Genomic DNA, 25,042 nt, shown 5'->3' with positions numbered 1-25,042 from the left:
TAAAAAAATGTTCGAGACTGCGTGTTAAAAAATGCCGACTTAGCATAAAAATATTTCTGTTTTATGTAATAGCAGTTAAAGCTCTCAGTCTTAAATTGTCTCTTAGGTGGCTGCGTTTGATCATTATATTCTTTTAAGTATATATATATATATATATATATATATATATATATATATATATATATATACCACCAATACTCTTTGTCGATCACAACCACAGAGTCAATGCTTGGAGCAAACACAGGTGAACCAGTAATCACTTAAATATCCACATCACAGGCTCACAGTTCCTTAAGCAGTACCTTTTTACAGTAATATTTGTTCCATTTGATTATCCACAATTTTTGATGTAAAAGGTACTCACCCTCTCGTTACTTGTATAGAAAACAGGGGGTACCTTAGGATGATTGCTCTTCCTTGAACCTCTTTTTTTTTTTTTTCCATAGAATATTTAATTGATAATATCTGATTGAAGAACATTGCAACAAAATAATGTACATTCACTTTGTTTGTTTTTTATGGTTATATTTATAGCAAAATCCAATATAAGAAATATTTTGATAACACATTACTATATATAATTTTTGTCGTAAATTATACATGTATATTCTATACAATCTATTTTTTCACAATATATAAAAATCTTCACAATATATATTTTTTTCCTACATTGGTGTATCCGGTCCACGGCTTCTTCCTTACTTGTGGGATATTCTCAATCCCTACAGGAAGCGGCAAAGAGAGCACACAGCAGAGCTGTCCATATAGCTCCCCTCAGGCTCCGCCCCCCCAGTCATTCTCTTTGCCGCTCTAACTAGTAGCATCTCCACGGGGGTGGTAAAGAGTATGTGGTGTTAGTTTTTTCTATCAAGAGTTTGTTATTTTAAAATAGTGCCGGCTTGTACTATTTACTCTGCAGCAGAAAGTGATGAAGATTTCTGCTAAGAGGAATATGATTTTAGCACCAGTAACTAAAATCCATTGCTGTTCCCACGCAGGACTGTTGAAACCAGAGAACATCAGTTGGGGGGAACAGTTTGCAGGCTTAACTGCTTCAGGTATGATCAGTCATTTTTCTAAGACCATGTAATGCTAGAAGACTGTCAGAAATTCCCTCTGGGATAGGTAAGCCATTTTTCTTAGACTCTGTATAAAATATGATGGCTTATATTAAGGGCTCTATGCTGGTTGACACTATTGTGGGCTTAAAAATCGATTGCTTTTGAGCATGTTTTTCACTATAATTAAGGTGTTTTTTCAGACTTTAAAACACTTTTGGGGTTTAATTTGCGCCTGGCATTTATTTGGACACCTAATCTAGTCAGAAAGGCCCCTCCACTCTGGAATGAAGATGGAGGAGGTCTCATTTTCGCGCCTCAATTGCGCAGTTGTTTTGCCTAGGCAGTTCATGCAGCTTCACGTGGGGAGTCCAGAGGCATCAGATAAGGCTCCAAAGAGGCTTATTTCCTACTAAAATAATCCCTAAGGAAGGTAAAGGCCACAGTGAGAAGCTGTGGCATAGTACTGTAGTGTGTTAACCGGTTAATAACTGTTATTAGCTCCGGTTTGGGCATTAAGGGGTTAATTGGTCTGAAAAAAAATTGTGGTCGGCGGATGTGTCGTCCAAAACAAAATTGCTTAATATTCCTTTCAAGGGTAAGACCCTATTCGGGCCAGAGTTGAAAGAAATTATTTCAGATATCACTGGGGGAAAGGGCCATGCCCTCCCACAGGGATAGACCTTTCAAAGCTAAAAATAAGTCTAATTTTCGTTCCTTTCGCAATTTCAGGAACGGACCAGCTTCTACCTCTACAGCCACTAGGCAAGAGGGTAACGCACCCCAGCCCAAACCAGCATGGAAACCATTGCAAGGCTGGAACAAGGGTAAACAGGCCAAAAAGTCTGCAGCTTCTACCAAGACAGCACGAAGGGGTAGCCCCTGATCCGGGACCGGATCTAGTAGGGGGCAGACTTTCTCTCTTTGCTCAGGCCTGGGCAAGAGATGTTCCGGACCCCTGGGCACTAGAAATTGTCTCTCAGGGGTATCTTCTAGAATTCAAGGACCTTCCTCCAAGAGGAAGGTTCCACATGTCTCGCTTATCTTTAGACCAGATAAGGAGACAGGCATTCTTACATTACGTAGAAGACCTTTTAAAGATGGGAGTGATACACCCAGTTCCAACAGCAGAACAAGGACTGGGATTTTACTCAAACCTGTTTGTAGTTCCCAAAAAGGAAGGAACTTTCAGGCCAATTCTGGACTTAAAGATCCTAAACTAATTCCTCAGAGTTCCATCATTCAAAATGGAAGCCATTCGGACAATTTTACCAATGATCCAGGAGGGTCAATATATGACTACCGTGGACTTAAAGGATGCGTACCTGCATATTCCTATCCACAAAGATCACCATCAGTTCCTGAGGTTCGCCTTTCTGGACAAGCATTACCAGTTCGTGGCTCTTCCCTTCGGATTGGCCACTGCTCCCAGAATTTTCACAAAGGTGCTAGGGTCCCTTCTAGCGGTGCTAAGGCCAAGGGGCAATGCAGTAGCACCTTACCTAGACAACATTTTAATACAAGCGTCGTCCTTTCACAAAGCAAAGGCTCATACAGACATTGTTCTAGCCTTTCTAAGGTCTCCCGGGTGGAAGGTGAACATAGAAAAAAGTTCTCTGTCCCCGTTCACAAGGGTTCCCTTCCTGGGAACAATAATAGACTCAGTAGAAATGAAGATCTTTCTGACAGAGGTCAGGAAGTTAAAACTTCTGAACACTTGTCGAGCTCTTCGTGATTCCATTTGCTCGAATTCATTTAAGACCATTGCAACTGTGCATGCTCAAACAGTGGAATGGGGATTATGCAGATTTGTCTCCCCAGATTCAAATGGACCAGAAAACCAGAGACTCACTCCTCTGGTGGTTGTCTCTGGATCACCTGTCTCAGGGAATGAGTTTCCGCAGACCGGAGTGGATCATTGTCACGACCGACGCCAGCCTCCTAGGCTGGGGCGCGGTCTGGGAGTCCCTGAAGGCTCAGGGTCTATGGTCTCGGGAAGAATCTCTTCTCCCGATAAACATTTTGGAATTGAGAGTGATATTCAATGCGCTCCAGGCATGGCCTCAACTAGCGGAGGCCAAATTCATCAGATTTCAGTCGGACAACATGGCGACTGTAGCGTACATCAATCATCAGGGGGGAACAAAGAGTTCCCTGGCGATGAGGGAGGTATCCAAAATCATCAAATGGGCAGAGGATCACTCCTGCCATCTATCAGCAATTCACATCCCAGGAGTGGACAACTGGGAAGCGGATTATCTGAGTCGTCAGACTTTCCATCCGGGGGAGTGGGAACTTCACCCGGAGGTTTTTGCCCAGTTAACTCAACTATGGGGCATTCCAGATCTGGATCTGATGGCGTCACGTCAGAACTCCAAAGTTCCACGTTACGGGTCCAGGTCCAGGGATCCCAAGGCGACATTGGTAGATGTCTTAGTAGCGCCTTGGTCGTTCAATCTAGCTTATGTCTTTCCACCGTTTCCCCTTCTCCCCCGGCTAGTAGCCAGGATCAAACAGGAGAAGGCTTCGGTAATTCTGATAGCTCCTGCGTGGCCACGCAGGACTTGGTATGCAGACCTGGTGAATATGTCATCGGTTCCACCATGGAAGCTACCTTTGAGGCAGGACCTTCTAATTCAAGGTCCATTCGAACATCCAAACCTAGTTTCTCTGCAACTGACTGCTTGGAATTGAACGCTTGATTCTAGCTAAGCGTGGGTTTTCGGAATCAGTTATAGATACCCTGATCCATGCTAGAAAGCCTGTCACCAGGAAAATTTACCATAAGATATGACGGAAATATCTTTGTTGGTGCGAATCCAAGGGTTACTCATGGAGTAAGATTAGGATTCCAAGGATTCTATCTTTTCTCCAAGAAGGATTGGAGAAAGGTTTGTCAGCTAGTTTCTTAAAAGGACAGATATCTGCTCTGTCTGTTTTGTTACACAAGCGTCTGGCAGCAATGCCAGATGTTCAGGCGTTTGTACAGGCTTTAGTCAGAATCAAGCCTGTCTATAGACCTGTGGCTCCTCCATGGAGTCTAAATTTAGTTCTTTCAGTTCTTCAAGGGGTTCCGTTTGAACCTCTACATTCCATAGATATCAAGTTACTATCTTGGAAAGTTTTGTTTTTGGTAGCTATTTCTTCTGCTAGAAGAGTTTCTGAATTGTTTGCTTTGCAGTGTAATTCACCTTACCTGGTGTTCCATACAGATAAGGTCGTTTTAAGTACCAAACCTGGTTTTCTTCCAAAAGTGGTTTCCAATAAGAATATTAACCAGGAAATAGTTGTTCCTTCTCTGTGTCCTAATCCAGTTTCTAACAAGGAACGTCTGTTGCACAATCTGGATGTGGTTCGTGCTTTAAAGTTCTAAAGATCTAAAAGCAACTAAAGACTTCAGACAAACATCGTCCTTGTTTGTCGTCTATTCTGGCAAGAGGAGAGGCCAAAAGGCGACTGCGACCTCTCTGTCCTTCTGGCTGAAAAGCATCATCCGGTTGGCTTATGAGACTGCTGGAAGGCAGCCCCCTGAACGAATTACAGCTCACTCTACTAGAGCTGTGGCTTCCACATGGGCTTTCAAGAATGAGGCTTCTGTTGAACAGATCTGTAAGGCATCGACTTGATCTTCACTGCATACATTTGCCAAATTTTACAAATTCAATACTTTTGCTTCTTCGGAGGCTATTTTTTTTTACAAGCAGTGGTGCCTTCCGTTTAGGTTACCTGACTTGTTCTCTCCCTTCATCCGTGTCCTAAAGCTTTGGTATTGGTTCCCACAAGTAAGGATGAAGCCGTGGACCGGATACACCAATGTAGGAGAAAACAGAATTTATGTTTACCTGATGAATTTCTTTCTCCTACGGTGTATACGGTCCACGGCCCGCCCTGGCATTTTGGTCAGGTTTAAATTTATTTTTTGTAAACTACAGTCACCACTGCACCCTATGGTTCTCCTTTTTCTCCTAACCGTTGGTCGAATAACTGGGGGGGCGGAGCCTGAGGGGAGCTATATGGACAGCTCTGCTGTGTGCTCTCTTTGCTGCTTCCTGTAGGGATTGAGAATATCCCACAAGTAAGGATGAAGCCGTGGACCGGATACACCGTAGGAGAAAGAAATTTATCAGGTAAACATAAATTCTGTTTTTTCCATTATTTTTTCCACTCTGCTGAAGTTTTTTTATCTGCTTTAGCACCTTCCACACACCAGCATTTAGCACTTATTGCATGCCATGTCTAACTTTTTTTTTTTTTTTTTTGCTGTCTTTAATTGTATTTTCTTAAGCTGGCCATTAAAAGCTGGCAAATAATTGGAGAGGGTCTTGCCATAGATCTATTAACCACAGAAAGAGGCAACAGGACTACTATAATTGCTAGCCTTTCAGAGATTGAGAATGCCACCGTGTCTGACCGTACCTCAGTAAGTTTTCTTCTTCTTTTTCTTTACTAAACTAGCCCTTTTTTTTTTTTATTTGAAGAGCCAAATAATGTAATGAGTCATGTTTTTGTCTTGTTACCAGGTTATATTAACTTCAGGTTATTATGCGGTGTTTCGAGTCACTTTAACTGCAAAAGGACTTGAAGGATCTTTTGATGGAGGCATACAAATTACAACAGATTATGAGGTATTGTTATTTTACAAATATGTTCTACAACCATAAATACTAGTCTTTAAACTCAGAGAAGGAAAAAAAAACAATTCTACATTATTTCATCATAATTCTTGTGTGTATATTTGGGATATAAGCTTAAAATGAAAGTTTACTGCAAAATTGATTTTCCCTTAATATGCTTCCAATTAATAACTTGTTTTGCCAGCTAAATAGTTTATACATAAGTACATATTTGCATTATCGGTTTTTCCAAAATGTGTTGATTTGTTTGCAAAATTAATGCTGAATAAGGTCTTGAGTAGTGGCATTTGTCGCTTTTCAGGGCCTTATTTACTAGCATATCTTAGTGTGTTGCCCTTTCACACAAAACATTTTGGTGCCGAATTACACTATCCAAAGCCATAATTTGGCATTAGTTTAGTAAACAAAAGGCTGAATGCACGTCTAGTGTTCATCAGCTCTGAATTTTGATGATAACCATGTGTGAGCCAATTAGCAGATGTAAATATATATTTCTTTCATGAGCTAGTGACGTATGGGATATACAATCCTACCAGGAGGGGCAAAGTTTCCCAAACCTCAAAATGCCTATAAATACACCCATCTCCACACCCACAATTCAGTTTTACAAACTTTGCCTCCTATGGAGGTGGTGAAGTAAGTTTGTGCTTAATTTTTATGATTTCTTCTGTGATAAGCGCTTCTAAGTATTCTGAAGCCCAATTCCTCTCAGAGTACAGTGTTTGTCAGAGGGATATGAAGAGAGTTTCGCCTATTTCATTTTATGGTTTTCCTTGTGGGAAGTCTTTTCAAGGGTTCTCTGTTATCGGTCGTAGGGATTCATCTCCTACCTCCCTTTATAGATCGACGATATACTCTTATATACAATTAAAAACTATACAGAGAGCATAGGAATAGGGTGCGCTAATAAATAGAAAAAGAGTGGGGGGAGAATAAAACCAATTGGTAACAATGAATAAAAATGTGTGCTATCAATGTAAATATAGACGTGACAAGTGACAATATAAAAGTAAATATTATATCAAGCAAATAATATATATATAAAAATAATATATAATGACTTCCCATAAAGACAAAAAATATAAAAAAAACAGCAACAAAGAAAATGGTTTTAGCAGGGAAATTCAGACAAAATTAAATTCACTGTGTAAATGTGACAGCAATTCGTGATAAGGCAAGCAAAGTCCGCTTTTAGAAAGTATATGTGGATATGGGCTGCTTTTCTTGAGGCCGATGGTGAATCAGTGGATCTAGATAGTGGAAACAAAAAGAAAGCGCCTCATGGTGTGGATAACTCAAAACATTTGTGGAGCACAGTGACATGAAACAGGTGAACAGGTACTCACAAGGATAGTGGCACTCTTAATATAAGAAGTGCAAACAGGCAGGCTGACGTTTTACGCTGAGAGCAGATGTGGTTGGTCGGTAACAGGTCCGACTGTTTATTCTCCACAACAGGAACACAGGCTCCCTCTGTCTGAATGTGGCTGTTGGAATAGTTCTGGTAAGAAGCCAAAAATCGGATTGCGCCGTGAGAGCTGCAAACAGTTTTTAAAAAGACTGCTGGGAGTGTAATAACCACAATAGGAGAGTAGTTCACTTCTCTAAGCAAAAAAAGGAGTATTAAAATATCCAAGTATGATAATAAAATGTATTTATTAGAATAAATAAATTTAAATTTTTAAATAAATAAATAAATTAAATACATTTTATTATCATACTCGGTTAGAAGAGCTTTATGGCTCAAATCATGGAATGCTGGCATGGTATCTAAATCTAGGTTACTATCTCTATCATTCCAGGGTAATAATTTGTTTGGTTCCCAGTTGGATTCTATTACTTCCACAATTAGTGGGGGAAAGGGAGCTTTTTGCCTCAAGATAAAAAGTCTAAAGGCAAATCTAAAGCTTCTAATCGGTTTCGTTCCTTTTGTCAGAATAGAGAACAAAAAACCACTCCTTCCCCTAAAGACTCTGGCTCCAATTTGAAGCCATCCTCAAGTTGGAATAAATCCCAAGCCTTACAAAAAACCAAAGCCAGCCCCCAAGACTGCATGAAGGTGCGGCCCTTGATCCAGTTCTGCTGGTGGGGGGCAGATTGAAATTATTTCAAGACGTTTGGGCAGGTACCATTCAGAATCATTGGATTCAGAATATTGTCTCTCAGGGGTATCGAATAGGTTTCAGAATAAGACCTCCTGTGAGAAGATTTTTTTCTCTCTCACATTCCAACAAATCCTGTGAAAAGCTCAGGCTTTTCTGAAGTGTGTTTCAGATCTAGAGCTTTCAGGAGTAATTGTACTAGTTCCAATTCTGGAACAGGGTCTGGGTTTTTATACAAATCTATTCATTGTCCCAAAGAAGGAAAATTCTTTCAGACCAGTTCTGGATCTGAAGTTTTTGAATCATTTTGTAAGAGTCCCAAATTTCAAGATGGTGACTATAAGGACTATTCTGCCTTTTGTTCAGCAAGGTCATTAAATGTCCTCAATGGACTTACAGGATGCGTATCTTCATATTCCAATTCATCCAGACCACTATCGGTTTCTGAGATTCTCTTTCCTAGACAAGCGTTACCAGTTTATTGCTCTTCCATTTGGCCTAGCAACAGCTCCAAGAATCTTTTCGAAGGTTCTCAGTGCCCTTCTATCTGTAATCAGAGAGCAGGGTATTGAGGTGTTTCCTTATTTGGACGATATCTTGGTACTGGCTCAATCTTTTCTTTTAGCATAATCTCACACGAATCAACTTTTGTTGTTTCTTCAAAGACATGGTTGGAGGATCAATTTACCGAAGAGTTCCTTGATTCCTCAGACAAGGGTCACCTTTTTGGGTTTCCAGATAGATTCAGTATCCATGACTCTGTCTTTAACAGACAAGAGAGGAATGAAATTGGTTTCTGCCTGTCGAAACCTTCTGTCTTGATCATTCCCTTCAGTGGCTATGTGCATTGAAGTTTTATTTCTCATGACTGCAGCATCGGACGCGATCCCCTTTGCTCGTTTTCATATGAGACCTCTGCAGCTTTCCATGCTGAATCAATTGTGCAGGGATTATACTCGGATATCACAGTTGATATACTTAAATCCCAACATTCAACTCTCTCTGTCCTGGTGGTTAGACCATCATCGGATTATTAAAGGGGCCTCTTTTGTTCGTCCTGCCTGGACTGTGATTTCAACATATGCAAGTCTCACAGGTTGGGGGGCTGTCTGGGGGTCTCTGACAGCACAAGCAGTTTAGAATAATCAAGAGGCGAGGTTTCCAATAAATATTGTAGAACTTTGTGCTATTTTCTGGGCTCTTCAGGCTTGTCTGCTATTAAAGAGAGAATCATTCATTCCTTTTCAGACAGACAATATTACCACTGTGGCATATGTCAATCATCAAGGGGGGACTCGCAGTCCTTTAGCGATGAAAGAAGCATCTCGGATACTTTCTTGGGTGGAATCCAACTCCTGTCTAATTTCTGCGACACATATCCCAGGTGTAGACAATTGGGAAGCGGATTATCTCAGTCTTTACATCCAGGGGAGTGGTCTCTCCATACAGATGTATTTTGTCAGATTGTACAGATGTGGGGTCTGATGGCTTCCCATCTAAACAAGAAGCTTCCCAGGGATCCTCAGGCGGAGATGGTGGATGCGTTAGCAGTTTCTTGGTTTTACCAACCTGCTTAAATTGTTCCGCCTCTAGTTCTTCTTCCAAGGGTGATCTCCAAGATCATATTGTAACAATCGCATGTGTTTCTGATAGCACCAGCATGGCCTCACAGGTTTTGGTATGTGAATCTTGTCCGGATGTCCAGTTGCCAACCTTGGCAACTTCCTTTAAGGCCGGACCTTTTGTTTCAAGGACCATTTTTCCATCAGAATCTCAAATCGCTAAAGTTGACGGTATGGATATTGAACGCTTAGTACTTAGTCATAGAGGTTTCTCTGACTCAGTGATTAATACTATTCTACAGGGTCGTAAGTCTGTTTTAAGGAAGATTTATTAATGGGTTTGGAAAACCTATATTTCATGGTGTTTTTCTCATAAATTCTCTTGGCATTTTTTAGGATTTCTAGAATTTTACAGTTTCTTCAGTTTGGATAAAGGTTTGTCTGCAAGTACTTTCAAGGGACAAATCTCTGCTTTCTGTTTTATGTCATAGAAAGATTGCTAAACTTCCTGATATTCACTGTTTTGTTCAGGCTTTGGTCCATATCAAGCCTGTTGTTAAATCAATCTCTCTGGTTTTGAAGGCTTTGCAGGCTCCTCCTTTTGAGCCTATGCATTATTTGGATATTAAACCACTTTCTTGGAAAGTGTTGTTTCTTTTGGGTATCTCTTCAGCTAGAAGAGTTTCTGAATTGTCTGCTCTCTCTTGTGAACCTCCTTTTCTGATTTTCCATCAAGATAAGGCTGTTTTGCGGACTTAGTTTAAATTTCTTCCTAAGGTTTTGAATTCAAACAACATTAGTAGGGAAATTGATGTTCCTTTCTTGTGTCCTAATCCCAAGAATACTCTTGAAAGATCTTTACATTCTTTGGATGTTGTAAGAACTTTGAAATATTATGTCGAAGCTACTAAAGATTTTAGGAAGACTTCTAGTCTCCTCCTCAGAGAATTACAGCTCATTCTACTAGATCAGTCGCCACTTCTTGGGCTTTTAAGAATGAAGCTTCAGTTGATCAGATTTGCAAAGCAGCAACTTGGACTTCTTTGCATACATTTACTAAATTTTACAATTTTGATGTATTTGCTTCTTCTGAAACAGTATTTGGTAGAAAAGTTATTTTTATAAGAGACTTATTTTTTTGTGGATTTAATCATTTCAGTGGAAATAGCTGTTTTTATTTTATCCCTCCCTTTCTAGTGACTCTTCTGTGGTCTCCCACATCTTGGGTATTTCTATCCCATACGTCACTAGCTCATGGACGAGGACATAATGAAATTGTTTTCTTACCAATTACATGGAAGAAAACATAATTTATGTAAGAACTTACCTGATTAATTTCTTTCATATTGGCAAGAGTCCATGAGGCCCACCCTTCTTATGGTGGTTATGATTTTTGTATAAAAAGCACAATTATATTTCCAGTTCCTCTTTTTGTATGCTTTTTTACTCTTTATTTTTTCACCCCACTACTTGGCTATTCATTCAACTGAATTGTGGGTGTAGTGAGGGGTGTATTTATAGGCATTTTGAGGTTTGGGAAACTTTGAATTTATCAGGTAAGTTCTTACATAAATTATGCTTTCTTTATATGGGATATACATTCCTACCAGGAGGGGGCAATCTTTCCCAAACCTCAAATGCCTATAAATACACCTCCCACCTCACTCATACCTCAGTTTTACAAACTTTGCCTCCTTAGGAGGTGGTGAAGCAGGATGTGCTTGATTTCTTCTGTGAAAGGCGCTCTTTAGCATATTGAAGCCCATTTCATCTCTAAGTACAGTGTTAGTCTGAGGGACGTGAAGGGAGTATTGCCTGATGATACCATGTTTTCGCCTATGGGAAATCTATTCATAAGGCTCTCTTTAAATAGGTCGCAGGGATTCATCTGCTGCCTCCCTTTATTGATCGACAATATACTCTTGTACCATTACCTCTGATGATATATTTCATTACTGGTTTGGCTGTCTGCTATATGTGGATGGGTGTCTTACACGGTAAGTATATACTTTTATTATATAAGACACTCTCAGCTATGGATTGGGCACTTTTTAACTAAATTTGTTATATATTGTTTGTATACAGGCCTTTAGTCAGTAATTCACTGCTCTTTTTTAGCGACTTTATTTGTGGCTAAATATTTGTCAAGGTTGGTAGAGTCTGTGAAACATACAGGGGATTTAGGAGCTAGTAATTTATTTATAAATTAGGATACTAAGTATTATGTTAATCTCATGGAATGTTGATAATCACATTTTATGCAGCTATAATAGAAGTATCCATTAGGCTTTATTTAGTTATATTTAGTTTTTTTGTATATACAATCAAAATTATTACCTGCTTTTTAGAGTGATCGGTGTATTAGAAATCCATTACAGCTTTGCATGTCGCGCATGTGATGATGCTATTTTAGTGAATTAAGTTCTGACCTTCAGCATACTGATGTATCCTCTACTGATGGGGTTGCCTCTGATTCAGAGGATGCCACGTCAAAGACTGATATAGACAAATCTTCTTTTTTATTTAAGTTAGAATATATTTGCTCTCTCTTAAAGGAAGTTTTAGAAACTTCCTTTAAAAACAAGTCTTAGAAAGACGGATATATTATTATTATTATCGGTTATTTGTAGAGCGCCAACAGATTCCGCTGCGCTATAAACAAAGGGGGAGTACAACAAAACAATTATAGGACTCAAATGGGTAGGGGGCCTTGCCAAGAGTTGCACTGTTGTAGTCAGCTCTTAAGAAGGTGATCTACAAACAGCTGGACTCTTAGACTTACATGCTAAGAGGGTTCAGGGGATAGCAATGTAGGAGGGGGACTGGTATAAAGTAAGGTTAGCATAGGTTGTATGCATCCCTGAACACTAGAGTCTTTAGGGAGCGCTTGAAGCTTTCAAAACTAGGGGAGAGTCTTGTGGAGCGAGGCAGAGAGTTCCACAAGATGGGAGCCAGTCTGGAGAAGTCCTGTAAACGGGAGTTTGATGAGGTAACCAGAGATGAGGAGAGTTAGGAGGTCATGAGCAGAGCGAAGGGGACAGGAGGGAGAGTATCTGGAGACAAGGTCTGAGATATGGGGGGAGCAGTGCAGTTGAGGGCTTTGTATGTCAGAGTGAGAATTTTGTGTTTGATCCTAGAGGAAAGAGGAAGCCAATGAAGGGATTGGCAGAGAGGTGCAGCAGATGAAGAGCGACGTGTAAGGAAGATGAGTATTGCAGAGGCATTCATTATGGATTGTAAAGGAGCTAGGCGGTAGGTGGGGAGACCAGAGAGGACAGAGTTGCAGTAATCGAGGCGGGAAAGAATGAGCGGGTGGATTACAATCTTAGTTGTGTCTTGTGTAAGGAAGTGTCTTATTTTAGAGATGGTTTTTAAGGTGGAAGCGGCAGGCTTTAGCCAAGGAGGCAATTGCATAAGAAAAAAAAGGGATATGAAACATAATTTTACAAAAGTACTTGCCTTGTGTCTTGCCCCTTGCCCAATCCTTGTCCAATTCTTTTATAATTCTATTGTTAATGCCTCACTTATAAACTGTTCACTTTGAAAATGTGAACATATGTTGTTATAGCAATGCACAGCCCAAACTAGTGTGAAATATATGCAGGCAGGGCAGTCAGCTGAGTCCACTAAATTTAGTTGATTGCTAATCAAAGACAATTGGAAAGTAAAATTAGTTCTACGCGTTTCAACGATTATATCGTCTTTTTCAAGAGCATTAAAACAAAAATTGCTGCCACGATATAAGTGCTAATTTTATATCTGTCTTTCTGAGACTTGTTTTAATAAAATCTTTGTATTTTGGTGACAAATATTTTGCTGCTTTTTTGGAAACTGCTAAACATCCATCGGGAGGAGCAGGGTTCCGATTTTATCGGAATTAGTATTTTGCACTTTTTATACACAATTGGATATAACACATAACAGTGAAAGCTTTACTCCTTTCAGTGATATCCATCTAAGAAGATTACCCCGAAGAGGACCAATATTACACAAAATAAGTTTTCCACTCTCAGTACATTGAAGGGTCGGAGGAATTGCTTTGCAAGGAGCTGGATTCTGATTTTATCGGAGTGAGTATATTGCACTCATTTTATTAAGTTTATCTACACACACACAAAAGTGAAGTTTTCTCATCCTCAGTTATTATTGGAAGTTTTTGTTCATCGAAGAAGAAGAAGAACATTAGGACCTGCGCCTCAATCTCAAAATACAAAAAATCTTTTTGTTTCACAATTGGATTCTATTATCCCCACCGTTACTGGGGGTAAGTGAGTTTTTTCTGCCCCAAGAGAAGAAATCTAAGGGTGAATTTAAAGTTCCCAATTGTTTTCGTTCCTTTCATCAGAATAGAGAACAGAAAACCACTCCTTCCCCTAAGGCCTCTGGCTCTAATTGGTGACCATCTCCAAATTGTAATAAATCCAAGCCTTATAAGAAACCAAATCCTGCCCCTAAACCTACATGAAGGTGCGGCCCTCAAGCCAGTTTTTCTGGTAGGGGCAGATTAAAGCTATTTCAAAGAGTTTGGACAGACTATGTCCAAAATCAGTGGATTCATAATATAATTTCTCAGAGGTGTTGAATAAGATTCAGAATAAGACCTCCTTTGGGAAGATTCTTTCTTACCCATGTAACAAAAAACCCAGTAAAAGCTCAAGTCTTTCTGAAATGTGTTTCAGATCTAGAACTTTCAGGGGTAATTATCCCGGTTTCACAGCAGGAACCAAGGATTGTTTTTTTTATTCAAATCTATTCTTTGTACCAAAGAAGGAAAATACTTTCAGACCAATTTTGGATCTCAAAACTTTAAAGAGTCCCAATTTTCAAGATGGTGACTATAAGGACTTTTCTGTCTTTTGTTAAGCAAGGTCACTGTCCACGATAGACTTACAGGATGCTTACCTTCACAATTTGATTCATCCAGATCACTATCGTTTTCTGAGATTCTCTTTTCTAAAAAAGCATTACCAATTTGTTGCTCTTCTGTTTGGCCTTGCAACAGCACCAAGAATATTCTTAATGGTTTTAGATGCCCTTCTATCTGTAATCAGAGAGCAGGGTATTGCGGTGTTTCCTTATTTGGACGATATATTGGTATTAATTCAATCTTTTCATTTAGAGAATCTCACACAAAACAATTTCTGTTGTTTCTTCAAAGACGTGTTTGGAGGATCAATTTGCCAAAGTTTTTCTTAATTTCTCAGACAAAGGTCACCTTTTTAGGTTTCCAGATAGATTCAGTGTCCATGACTCTATTTCTTACAGAACAGAGACGTTTGAGATTAGTTTCAACTTGTCTAAACCTTCAGTCTCTTATCATTCCCTTCAATGGCTATGTGCATTAGGTCTCTTGATTGCAGCTTCGGACGCAATGCTTTTTGTTTATTTTCATATGAGACCTCTACAGCTTTGCATGTTGCACCAATGGTGCAGGGATTATACTCCGATATCACAACTGATATACTTAAATCACAACATTTAACTCTCTCTGACTTGGTGGTTAAACCATCACCTTATTGTTCAAGGGGCCTTATTTGTTCATCCTACCTGGACTGTGATCACAACAGATGCAAGTCTCAGAGGGGAGCTGTCTGTGGGTCTCTGACAGCACAAGGAGTTTGGAATCCTCGAGAGGCGAAGTTACCAATCAATATTAGAACTCAGTGCTATTTTCAGAACTCTTCAGGCTTGGCCTCTATTAAAGAGAGAACCGTATATTCAGTTTCAAACAGACAATGTAACATCCGTTATGTCAATCATCAAGGAGGGAACTCACAGCCCCCTAGCAATGAAAGAAGTGTCTCTAATTCTTTCTTGGGCTGAATACAACTCTTTTCTAATCACTGCGATTCATATACCAGGTGTAGACAATTTGGAAGCAGATTATCTCAGCTGTCAGATTCTACTTCCGGGGAGTGGTTTTTCCATCCAGATGTGCAGATGTGGGGTCTTCCAGACATAGATCTGATGGCCTCTTGTCTAAACAAGAAACTTCCCAGATACCTCTCCAGGTCCAGGGATCCTCAGGCAGAATTGATGAATGCTCTAGCAGTTCCATGGTTTTACCAACCTACTTACCGTTGTTTCACCTCTGGGAGTGATCTCAAAGATCTTAATGGAACAATCTTATGTGTTTCTGATAGACCCAGCATGGCCTCACAGGTTCTGATATGCAGACCTTGTCCAAATGTCCAGTTTGCCAACCTTTGTCACTTCCTCTAAGACCAGACCTTCTGTCTCAAGGCCCTTTATTCCATCCGGATCTCAAATCTCTAAATTTGAAGGCATGGAAATTGAATGCTTAGTCCTTAGTCATAGAGGTTTCTCTGACTCTGTGATTAACACTATGATACAGGCTCGTAAGCCTGTTTCAAGGAAAATATATCACAAGGTTTAGAAAACCTATATTTCATGGTGTTCCACTCATGATTATTCTTGGATTCTACAATTTCTTCAGGGTGGTTTGGATAAAGGTTTGTCTGCCAATACTTTGAAAGGACAAATCTCTGCTCTTTCTGTTTTATTTCACAGAAAGATTGCTAATCTTCCTGATGTTCAGTGTTTCATACAGACTTTGACTCGTATCAAACCTGTTATTAAATCTATCTCTCCTCCTTGGCGTCTAAATTTGGTATTAAAGACTTTGCAGGCTCCTGCTTCTGAGCCTATGCATTCTTTGGACATAAATTACTTTCTTGGAAAGTGTTATTTCTCTTGGCTATCTCTTCTGTTAGAAGTGTTTCTGATTTGTTTGCTTTCTCTTGCGAGTTTGATTTTCCATCAAGATTCAGCTGTTTTGTGGACTTCGTTTACATTTTAGCCTAAAGTTATGAATTCTAACATCATTAGGGAAATGATTGGTCCTTCCTTGTGTCCTAATTCTAAGAATGCTCTTGAAAGGTCTTTACATTCTTTGGATGAGGTAAGAGCTTTGAAATATTATGTTTAAGCTTCTAAAGATTTCAGAAAGACTTCCAGAAAAGGTCAGAAAGCCTCTGCCATTTCTTTTGGCATTTTGTTTGAAACTTCTGATTCACAAAGCTTATTTGGAGGCAGTGCAGTCTCCACCTCAGAGAATTACAGCTCATTCTACAAAATCAGTTGCCACATCTTGGGCTTTCAAGAATGAGGCTTCAGTTGATCAAATCTGCAAAGCAGCCACTTGGTTTTCTTTGCATACACTTACTAAATTTTACCATTTTGATGTTTTTGCTTCTTCGGAATCAGCTTTTGGTAGAAAGGTTCTTCAGGCAGCTGTATCGGTTTGATTCTAGTGCCTATGATTTAAGTTTTTTGAATTTTTAAGAAAACATAATTATTTTTTTGGATTTAATTTCTCAGCTGTTTTTATTTTATCCTTCCCTCTCTAGTGACTCATAGACTTCCATATCTTGGGTATTATATCCCATACGTCACTAGCTCATGGACTCTTGCCACCTATATGAAAGAAAACATAATTTATGTAAGAACTTACCTGATAAATTCATTTCTTTCATGGTGGCAAGAGTCCATTAGACCCACCCAATTTTTGGGGGGTTATGGTTTTTTTTATATAAAGCACTTTATCCTGTTCTTCTTTTTTATGCTGTTACTCCTTTTACACCTCACTAACTTGGCTCTACGTTTAACTGAGGTATGAGTGAAGTGAGAGGTGTATTTTTAGGCATTTGAGGTTTGGGAAACTTTGCCCCCTCCTGGTAGGAATGTATATCCCATACGTCACTAGCTCATAAACTCTTGCCACCATGAAAGAAATTAATTTGTCAGGTAAGTTCTTACATAAATTATGTTTTTACTTAAAGGGATATTAAATCCAAATTTTTTCTTTCATGATTTAGTCACCAATCGGCAAGCGCGAACCAAATATGGGCCAGCTCCAAAGCTTACATTCCTGCTTTTCAAATACAGATACCAAGAGAACAAATAAAAATTGATATGAGTAAATTAGAAAGTTGCTTAAATGGACATAAAACAAGTTGGGATAGATAAAAAAATATAATATGTACTTTAATTACTTTACCTGCAGATTTATACTGCAGTGCCTCGCCATTAATTCTTTCTTTTAAGTTTCTGAATTGTACAGCTCTAACTCCCCCACACAATTCCTTATATGGCTGCATCTATATCCTACTTTGTTTTGATAGAATGCAAGACTTTGACACTCATTATCTGCTGGATCATGCCTAGAAGCAAATAAGCTGCTGTGAACTCATTTGAAATACAATTTGTTTCTGATGCTAAACACTGATAAAAAGAGGGTGGATCCGACTACTCCATATAGCATGGCTATTTAAGTAATTTTGCTTATTTTTGAAAATTATTTTAAAATACTTGCCAGCAATTTTTTTAAAACAATTTATGCAAACTATTTTTACTTAATTAGCCCTTTTATGATATGCATTACCCATTCATCAGACTTGCATTTTAACCAATCAGTGCTGACTCCTAGGTAACTTCACGTGCATGAGCTCAATGTTATCTATATGACACACATGAACTAATGCCCTCTAGTAGTGAAAAACTGTCAAAATGCATTCAGATTAGAGGTGTCCTTCAAGGTCTAAAGAATTAGCATATGAACCGACCTAAGTTTAGCTTTCAACTAAGAATACCAAGAGAACATAGCAAAATTGGTGATAAAAGTAAATTGGAAAGTTGTTTAAAATTGCATGCCCTTTTTGAATCATGAAAGTTTATTTTGGACTTAACTGTCCCTTTAAATTTGCATGCTCTGTCTGAATGATGAAAGAAAAAAAAATTGGATTTCATATCCCTTTAATTGGGCGGGTGTAGTGTATAACCCTCAGCTTCTAATTTGAGTTGTTTGTGTATTTTTTTTCTACTTTCTAATATATAGCTGTATAAATGTAGATCTGTTAAATGTTATGTTTCTATTTGTAGAATTTGTAAATTTTCACTATATAGGAATATATCACCATAGTTTACTATTCAGGGGAGAAAATTTGCTACTCGGCTCAATGTTAACAATAGGGAAAAAAGCCAAATTTTTTTACTCATTCACTGCAATTTCTTACTCATTGGGGACTAATGCAAATTTCCAGCACTATAAAATAAATCTCATTTAAAGCTATATTTTTAAACTTGTGACTTCTTCAAGGAGCGTGTTTGTATTACTTTTTTGTCACATAAAATGTAAGAGCACCAGAGTGTCAGTAAAGCTTTGTTTTTATGCGCTTGTGTTTTCATTTTGACAGATGCTCTTGCTTGGTCATTTGTTATCTAGGCACATCACATGACTGTTAAGTGGGTCAGTGATAAGTTTGGGAATAATGATGGTGTGCTTTCCATGGCCCTGGTAGACCTATTTCTATAGGCTAAAAAACCCCATCTATAAATAGGTCTTGTTTTGATTTGTATATAGTTTAAAGGGACAGTCAAGTCCAACAAAAACTCATGCCTTAGAGCATGTATTTTTAGACAACTTTCCAATTTACTTTTATCACCAATTTTGCTTTGTGCTCTTTTTATTCTTAGTTGAAAGCTAAACCTAGGAGGTTCATATGCTTATTTCTTAGACCTTAAAGGAAGCCTCTAATCTTAATGCATTTTGACAGTTTTTCACCACTAGAGGGTGTTAGTTCATGTGTTTCATATAGATAACATTGAGCTCATGCACGTGAATTTACAGAGGAGTGAGCACTGATTGGCTAAAATGCAAGTCTGTCAAAAGAACTGAAATAAGGAGGCAGTCTGGAGAGGCTTAGATACAAGGTAATTACAGAGGTAAAAATTGTATTAAAGGGACACTAAACCCAAATGTTTTCTTTCATGATTCAGATAGAGAATGCAATTTTAAACAACTTTCTCCAACATAGGTGTGTCCGGTCCACGGCGTCATCCTTACTTGTGGGATATTCTCTTCCCCAACAGGAAATGGCAAAGAGCCCAGCAAAGCTGGTCACATGATCCCTCCTAGGCTCCGCCTACCCCAGTCATTCTCTTTGCCGTTGTACAGGCAACATCTCCACGGAGATGGCTTAGAGTTTTTTAGTGTTTAACTGTAGTTTTTATTATTCAATCAAGAGTTTGTTATTTTGAAATAGTGCTGGTATGTACTATTTACTCAGAAACAGAAAAGAGATGAAGATTTCTGTTTGTATGAGGAAAATGATTTTAGCAACCGTAACTAAAATCCATGGCTGTTCCACACAGGACTGTTGAGAGCAATTAACTTCAGTTGGGGGAACAGTGTGCAGTCTCTTGCTGCTTGAGGTATGACACATTCTAACAAGACGATGTAATGCTGGAAGCTGTCATTTTCCCTATGGGATCCGGTAAGCCATGTTTATTACGATCATAAATAAGGGCTTCACAAGGGCTTATTAAGACTGTAGACTGTTTCTGGGCTAAATCGATTCATTATTAACACATATTTAGCCTTGAGGAATCATTTTATCTGGGTATTTTGATATAATAATATCGGCAGGCACTGTATTAGACACCTTATTCCTTAGGGGCTTTCCCAAAGCTTAAGCAGAGCCTCATTTTCGCGCCGGTGTGGCGCACTTGTTTTTGAGAGGCATGGCATGCAGTCGCATGTGAGAGGAGCTCTGATACTTAGAAAAGACTTGCTGAAGGCGTCATTTGGTATCGTATTCCCCTTTGGGCTTGGTTGGGTCTCAGCAAAGCAGATACCAGGGACTGTAAAGGGGTTAAAGTTTAAAACGGCTCCGGTTCCGTTATTTTAAGGGTTAAAGCTTCCAAATTTGGTGTGCAATACTTTTAAGGCTTTAAGACACTGTGGTGAAAATTTGGTGAATTTTGAACAATTCCTTCATGTTTTTTCGCAATTGCAGTAATAAAGTGTGTTCAGTTTAAAATTTAAAGTGACAGTAACGGTTTTATTTTAAAACGTTTTTGTACTTTGTTATCAAGTTTATGCCTGTTTAACATGTCTGAACTACCAGATAGACTGTGTTCTGAATGTGGGGAAGCCAGAATTCCTATTCATTTAAATAAATGTGATTTATGTGATAATGACAATGATGCCCAAGATGATTCCTCAAGTGAGGGGAGTAAGCATGGTACTGCATCTTTCCCTCCTTCGTCTACACGAGTCTTGCCCACTCAGGAGGCCCCTAGTACATCTAGCGCGCCAATACTCCTTACTATGCAACAATTAACGGCTGTAATGGATAATTCTGTCAAAAACATTTTAGCCAAAATGAACCCTTGTCAGCGTAAGCGTGGCTGCTCTGTTTTAGATACTGAAGAGCATGACGACGCTGATATTAATATCTCTGAAGGGCCCCTAACCCAGTCTGATGGGGCCAGGGAGGTTTTGTCTGAGGGAGAAATTACTGATTCAGGGAACATTTCTCAACAGGCTGAACCTGATGTGATTGCATTTAAATTTAAGTTGGAACATCTCCGCATTCTGCTTAAGGAGGTATTATCCACTCTGGATGATTGTGAAAAGTTGGTCATCCCAGAGAAACTATGTAAAATGGACAAGTTCCTAGAGGTGCCGGGGCTCCCAGAAGCTTTTCCTATACCCTAGCGGGTGGCGGACATTGTTAATAAAGAATGGGAAAGGCCCGGTATTCCTTTCGTCCCTCCCCCCATATTTAAAAAATTGTTTCCTATGGTCGACCCCAGAAAGGACTTATGGCAGACAGTCCCCAAGGTCGAGGGAGCGGTTTCCACTTTAAACAAACGCACCACTATACCCATAGAGGATAGTTGTGCTTTCAAAGATCCTATGGATAAAAAATTAGAAGGTTTGCTTAAAAAGATGTTTGTTCAGCAGGGTTACCTTCTACAACCAATTTCATGCATTGTCCCTGTCGCTACAGCCGCATGTTTCTGGTTCGATGAGCTGATAAAGACGCTCGATAGTGATTCTCCTCCTTATGAGGAGATTATGGACAGAATCAATGCTCTCAAATTGGCTAATTCTTTCACCCTAGACGCCACTTTGCAATTGGCTAGGTTAGCGGCTAAGAATTCTGGGTTTGCTATTGTGGCGCGCAGAGCGCTTTGGTTGAAATCTTGGTCGGCTGATGCGTCTTCCAAGAACAAGCTACTAAACATTCCTTTCAAGGGGAAAACGCTGTTTGGCCCTGACTTGAAAGAGATTATCTCTGATATCACTGGGGGTAAGGGCCACGCCCTTCCTCAGGATCGGCCTTTCAAGGCAAAAAATAGACCTAATTTTCGTCCCTTTCGTAAAAACGGACCAGCCCAAAATGCTACGTCCTCTAAGCAAGAGGGTAATACTTCTCAAGCCAAGCCAGCTTGGAGACCAATGCAAGGCTGGAACAAGGGAAAGCAGGCCAAGAAACCTGCCACTGCTACCAAGACAGCATGAAATGTTGGCCCCCGATCCGGGACCGGATCTGGTGGGGGGCAGACTCTCTCTCTTCGCTCAGGCTTGGGCAAGAGATGTTCTGGATCCTTGGGCGCTAGAAATAGTCTCCCAAGGTTATCTTCTGGAATTCAAGGGACTTCCCCCAAGGGGGAGGTTCCACAGGTCTCAGTTGTCTTCAGACCACATAAAAAGACAGGCGTTCTTACATTGTGTAGAAGACCTGTTAAAAATGGGAGTGATTCATCCAGTTCCATTAAGAGAACAAGGGATGGGGTTCTACTCCAATCTGTTCATAGTTCCCAAAAAAGAGGGAACGTTCAGACCAATCTTAGATCTCAAGATCTTAAACAAGTTTCTCAAGGTTCCATCGTTCAAGATGGAAACCATTCGAACTATTCTTCCTTCCATCCAGGAAGGTCAATTCATGACCACGGTGGATTTAAAGGATGCGTATCTACATATTCCTATCCACAAGGAACATCATCGGTTCCTAAGGTTCGCATTCCTGGACAAACATTACCAGTTCGTGGCGCTTCCTTTCGGATTAGCCACTGCTCCAAGGATTTTCACAAAGGTACTAGGGTCCCTTCTAGCTGTGCTACGACCAAGGGGCGTTGCGGTAGTACCTTACTTGGACGACATTCTGATTCAAGCGTCGTCCCTTCCTCAAGCAAAGGCTCACACGGACATCGTCCTGGCCTTTCTCAGATCTCACGGATGGAAAGTGAACGTGGAAAAGAGTTCTCTATCCCCGTCAACAAGGGTTCCCTTCTTGGGAACAATTATAGACTCCTTAGAAATGAGGATTTTTCTGACAGAGGTCAGAAAAACAAAACTTCTAGACTCTTGTCGGATACTTCATTCCGTTCCTCTTCCTTCCATAGCTCAGTGCATGGAAGTGATCGGGTTGATGGTAGCGGCAATGGACATAGTTCCTTTTGCGCGCATTCATCTAAGACCATTACAACTGTGCATGCTCAGTCAGTGGAATGGGGACTATACAGACTTGTCTCCGAAGATACAAGTAAATCAGAGGACCAGAGACTCACTCCGTTGGTGGCTGTCCCTGGACAACCTGTCACAAGGGATGACATTCCGCAGACCAGAGTGGGTCATTGTCACGACCGACGCCAGTCTGATGGGCTGGGGCGCGGTCTGGGGATCCCTGAAAGCTCAGGGTCTTTGGTCTCGGGAAGAATCTCTTCTACCGATAAATATTCTGGAACTGAGAGCGATATTCAATGCTCTCAAGGCTTGGCCTCAGCTAGCGAGGACCAAGTTCATACGATTTCAATCAGACAACATGACAACTGTTGCGTACATCAACCATCAGGGGGGAACAAGGAGTTCCCTAGCGATGGAAGAAGTGACCAAAATCATTCTATGGGCGGAGTCTCACTCCTGCCACCTGTCTGCTATCCACATCCCAGGAGTGGAAAATTGGGAAGCGGATTTTCTGAGTCGTCAGACATTGCATCCGGGGGAGTGGGAACTCCATCCGGAAATCTTTGCCCAAGTCACTCACCTGTGGGGCATTCCAGACATGGATCTGATGGCCTCTCGTCAGAACTTCAAAGTTCCTTGCTACGGGGCCAGATCCAGGGATCCCAAGGCGGCTCTAGTGGATGCACTAGTAGCACCTTGGACCTTCAAACTAGCTTATGTGTTCCCGCCATTTCCTCTCATCCCCAGGCTGGTAGCCAGGATCAATCAGGAGAGGGCGTCGGTGATCTTGATAGCTCCTGCGTGGCCACGCAGGACTTGGTATGCAGATCTGGTGAATATGTCATCGGCTCCACCTTGGAAGCTACCTTTGAGACGAGACCTTCTTGTTCAGGGTCCGTTCGAACATCCGAATCTGGTTTCACTCCAGCTGACTGCTTGGAGATTGAACGCTTGATTTTATCGAAGCGAGGATTCTCAGATTCTGTTATCGATACTCTTGTTCAGGCCAGAAAGCCTGTAACTAGAAGGATTTACCACAGAATTTGGAAAAAATATATCTGTTGGTGTGAATCTAAAGGATTCCCTTGGGACAAGGTTAAGATTCCTAGGATTCTATCCTTCCTTCAAGAAGGATTGGAAAAAGGATTATCTGCAAGTTCCCTGAAGGGACAGATTTCTGCCTTGTCGGTGTTACTTCACAAAAAGCTGGCAGCTGTGCCAGATGTTCAAGCCTTTGTTCAGGCTCTGGTTAGAATCAAGCCTGTTTACAAACCTTTGACTCCTCCTTGGAGTCTCAATTTAGTTCTTCAGTTCTTCAGGGGGTTCCGTTTGAACCCTTACATTCCGTTGATATTAAGTTATTATCTTGGAAAGTTTTGTTTTTAGTTGCAATTTCTTCTGCTAGAAGAGTTTCAGAATTATCTGCTCTGCAGTGTTCTTCTCCTTATCTGGTGTTCCATGCAGATAAGGTGGTTTTACGTACTAAACCTGGTTTTCTTCCAAAAGTTGTTTCTAACAAAAACATTAACCAGGAGATTATCGTACCTTCTCTGTGTCCGAAACCAGTTTCAAAGAAGGAACGTTTGTTGCACAATTTGGATGTTGTTCGCGCTCTAAAATTCTATTTAGATGCTACAAAGGATTTTAGACAAACATCTTCCTTGTTTGTTGTTTATTCAGGTAAAAGGAGAGGTCAAAAAGCAACTTCTACCTCTCTCTCTTTTTGGATTAAAAGCATCATCAGATTGGCTTACGAGACTGCCGGACGGCAGCCTCCCGAAAGAATCACAGCTCATTCCACTAGGGCTGTGGCTTCCACATGGGCCTTCAAGAACGAGGCTTCTGTTGATCAGATATGTAGGGCAGCGACTTGGTCTTCACTGCACACTTTTACCAAATTTTACAAGTTTGATACTTTTGCTTCTTCTGAGGCTATTTTTGGGAGAAAGGTTTTGCAAGCCGTGGTGCCTTCCATTTAGGTGACCTGATTTGCTCCCTCCCTTCATCCGTGTCCTAAAGCTTTGGTATTGGTTCCCACAAGTAAGGATGACGCCGTGGACCGGACACACCTATGTTGGAGAAAACAGAATTTATGTTTACCTGATAAATTTCTTTCTCCAACGGTGTGTCCGGTCCACGGCCCGCCCTGGTTTTTTAATCAGGTCTGATAATTTATTTTCTTTAACTACAGTCACCACGGTACCATATGGTTTCTCCTATGCAAATATTCCTCCTTAACGTCGGTCGAATGACTGGGGTAGGCGGAGCCTAGGAGGGATCATGTGACCAGCTTTGCTGGGCTCTTTGCCATTTCCTGTTGGGGAAGAGAATATCCCACAAGTAAGGATGACGCCGTGGACCGGACACACCGTTGGAGAAAGAAATTTATCAGGTAAACATAAATTCTGTT

At 40.3% G+C, this 25,042-nt stretch overlaps 1 protein-coding gene across 1 annotated transcript in view; it reads left to right on the top strand.

The window, feature by feature from the left end:
* Positions 1-25,042, top strand: part of TMEM131 (transmembrane protein 131) — a 550,079-nt gene that overhangs the window by 256,294 nt on the left and 268,743 nt on the right. The window contains 2 exon segments of the mRNA XM_053707713.1: positions 5,344-5,478; positions 5,579-5,683. Of these exon segments, the coding sequence (XP_053563688.1) occupies positions 5,344-5,478; positions 5,579-5,683 (240 nt within the window).

Source organism: Bombina bombina, chromosome 3, assembly GCF_027579735.1.
Source record: "Bombina bombina isolate aBomBom1 chromosome 3, aBomBom1.pri, whole genome shotgun sequence".
NCBI classification, from domain to species: domain Eukaryota; kingdom Metazoa; phylum Chordata; class Amphibia; order Anura; family Bombinatoridae; genus Bombina; species Bombina bombina.
This window is presented reverse-complemented; position numbering and strand designations above follow the sequence as displayed.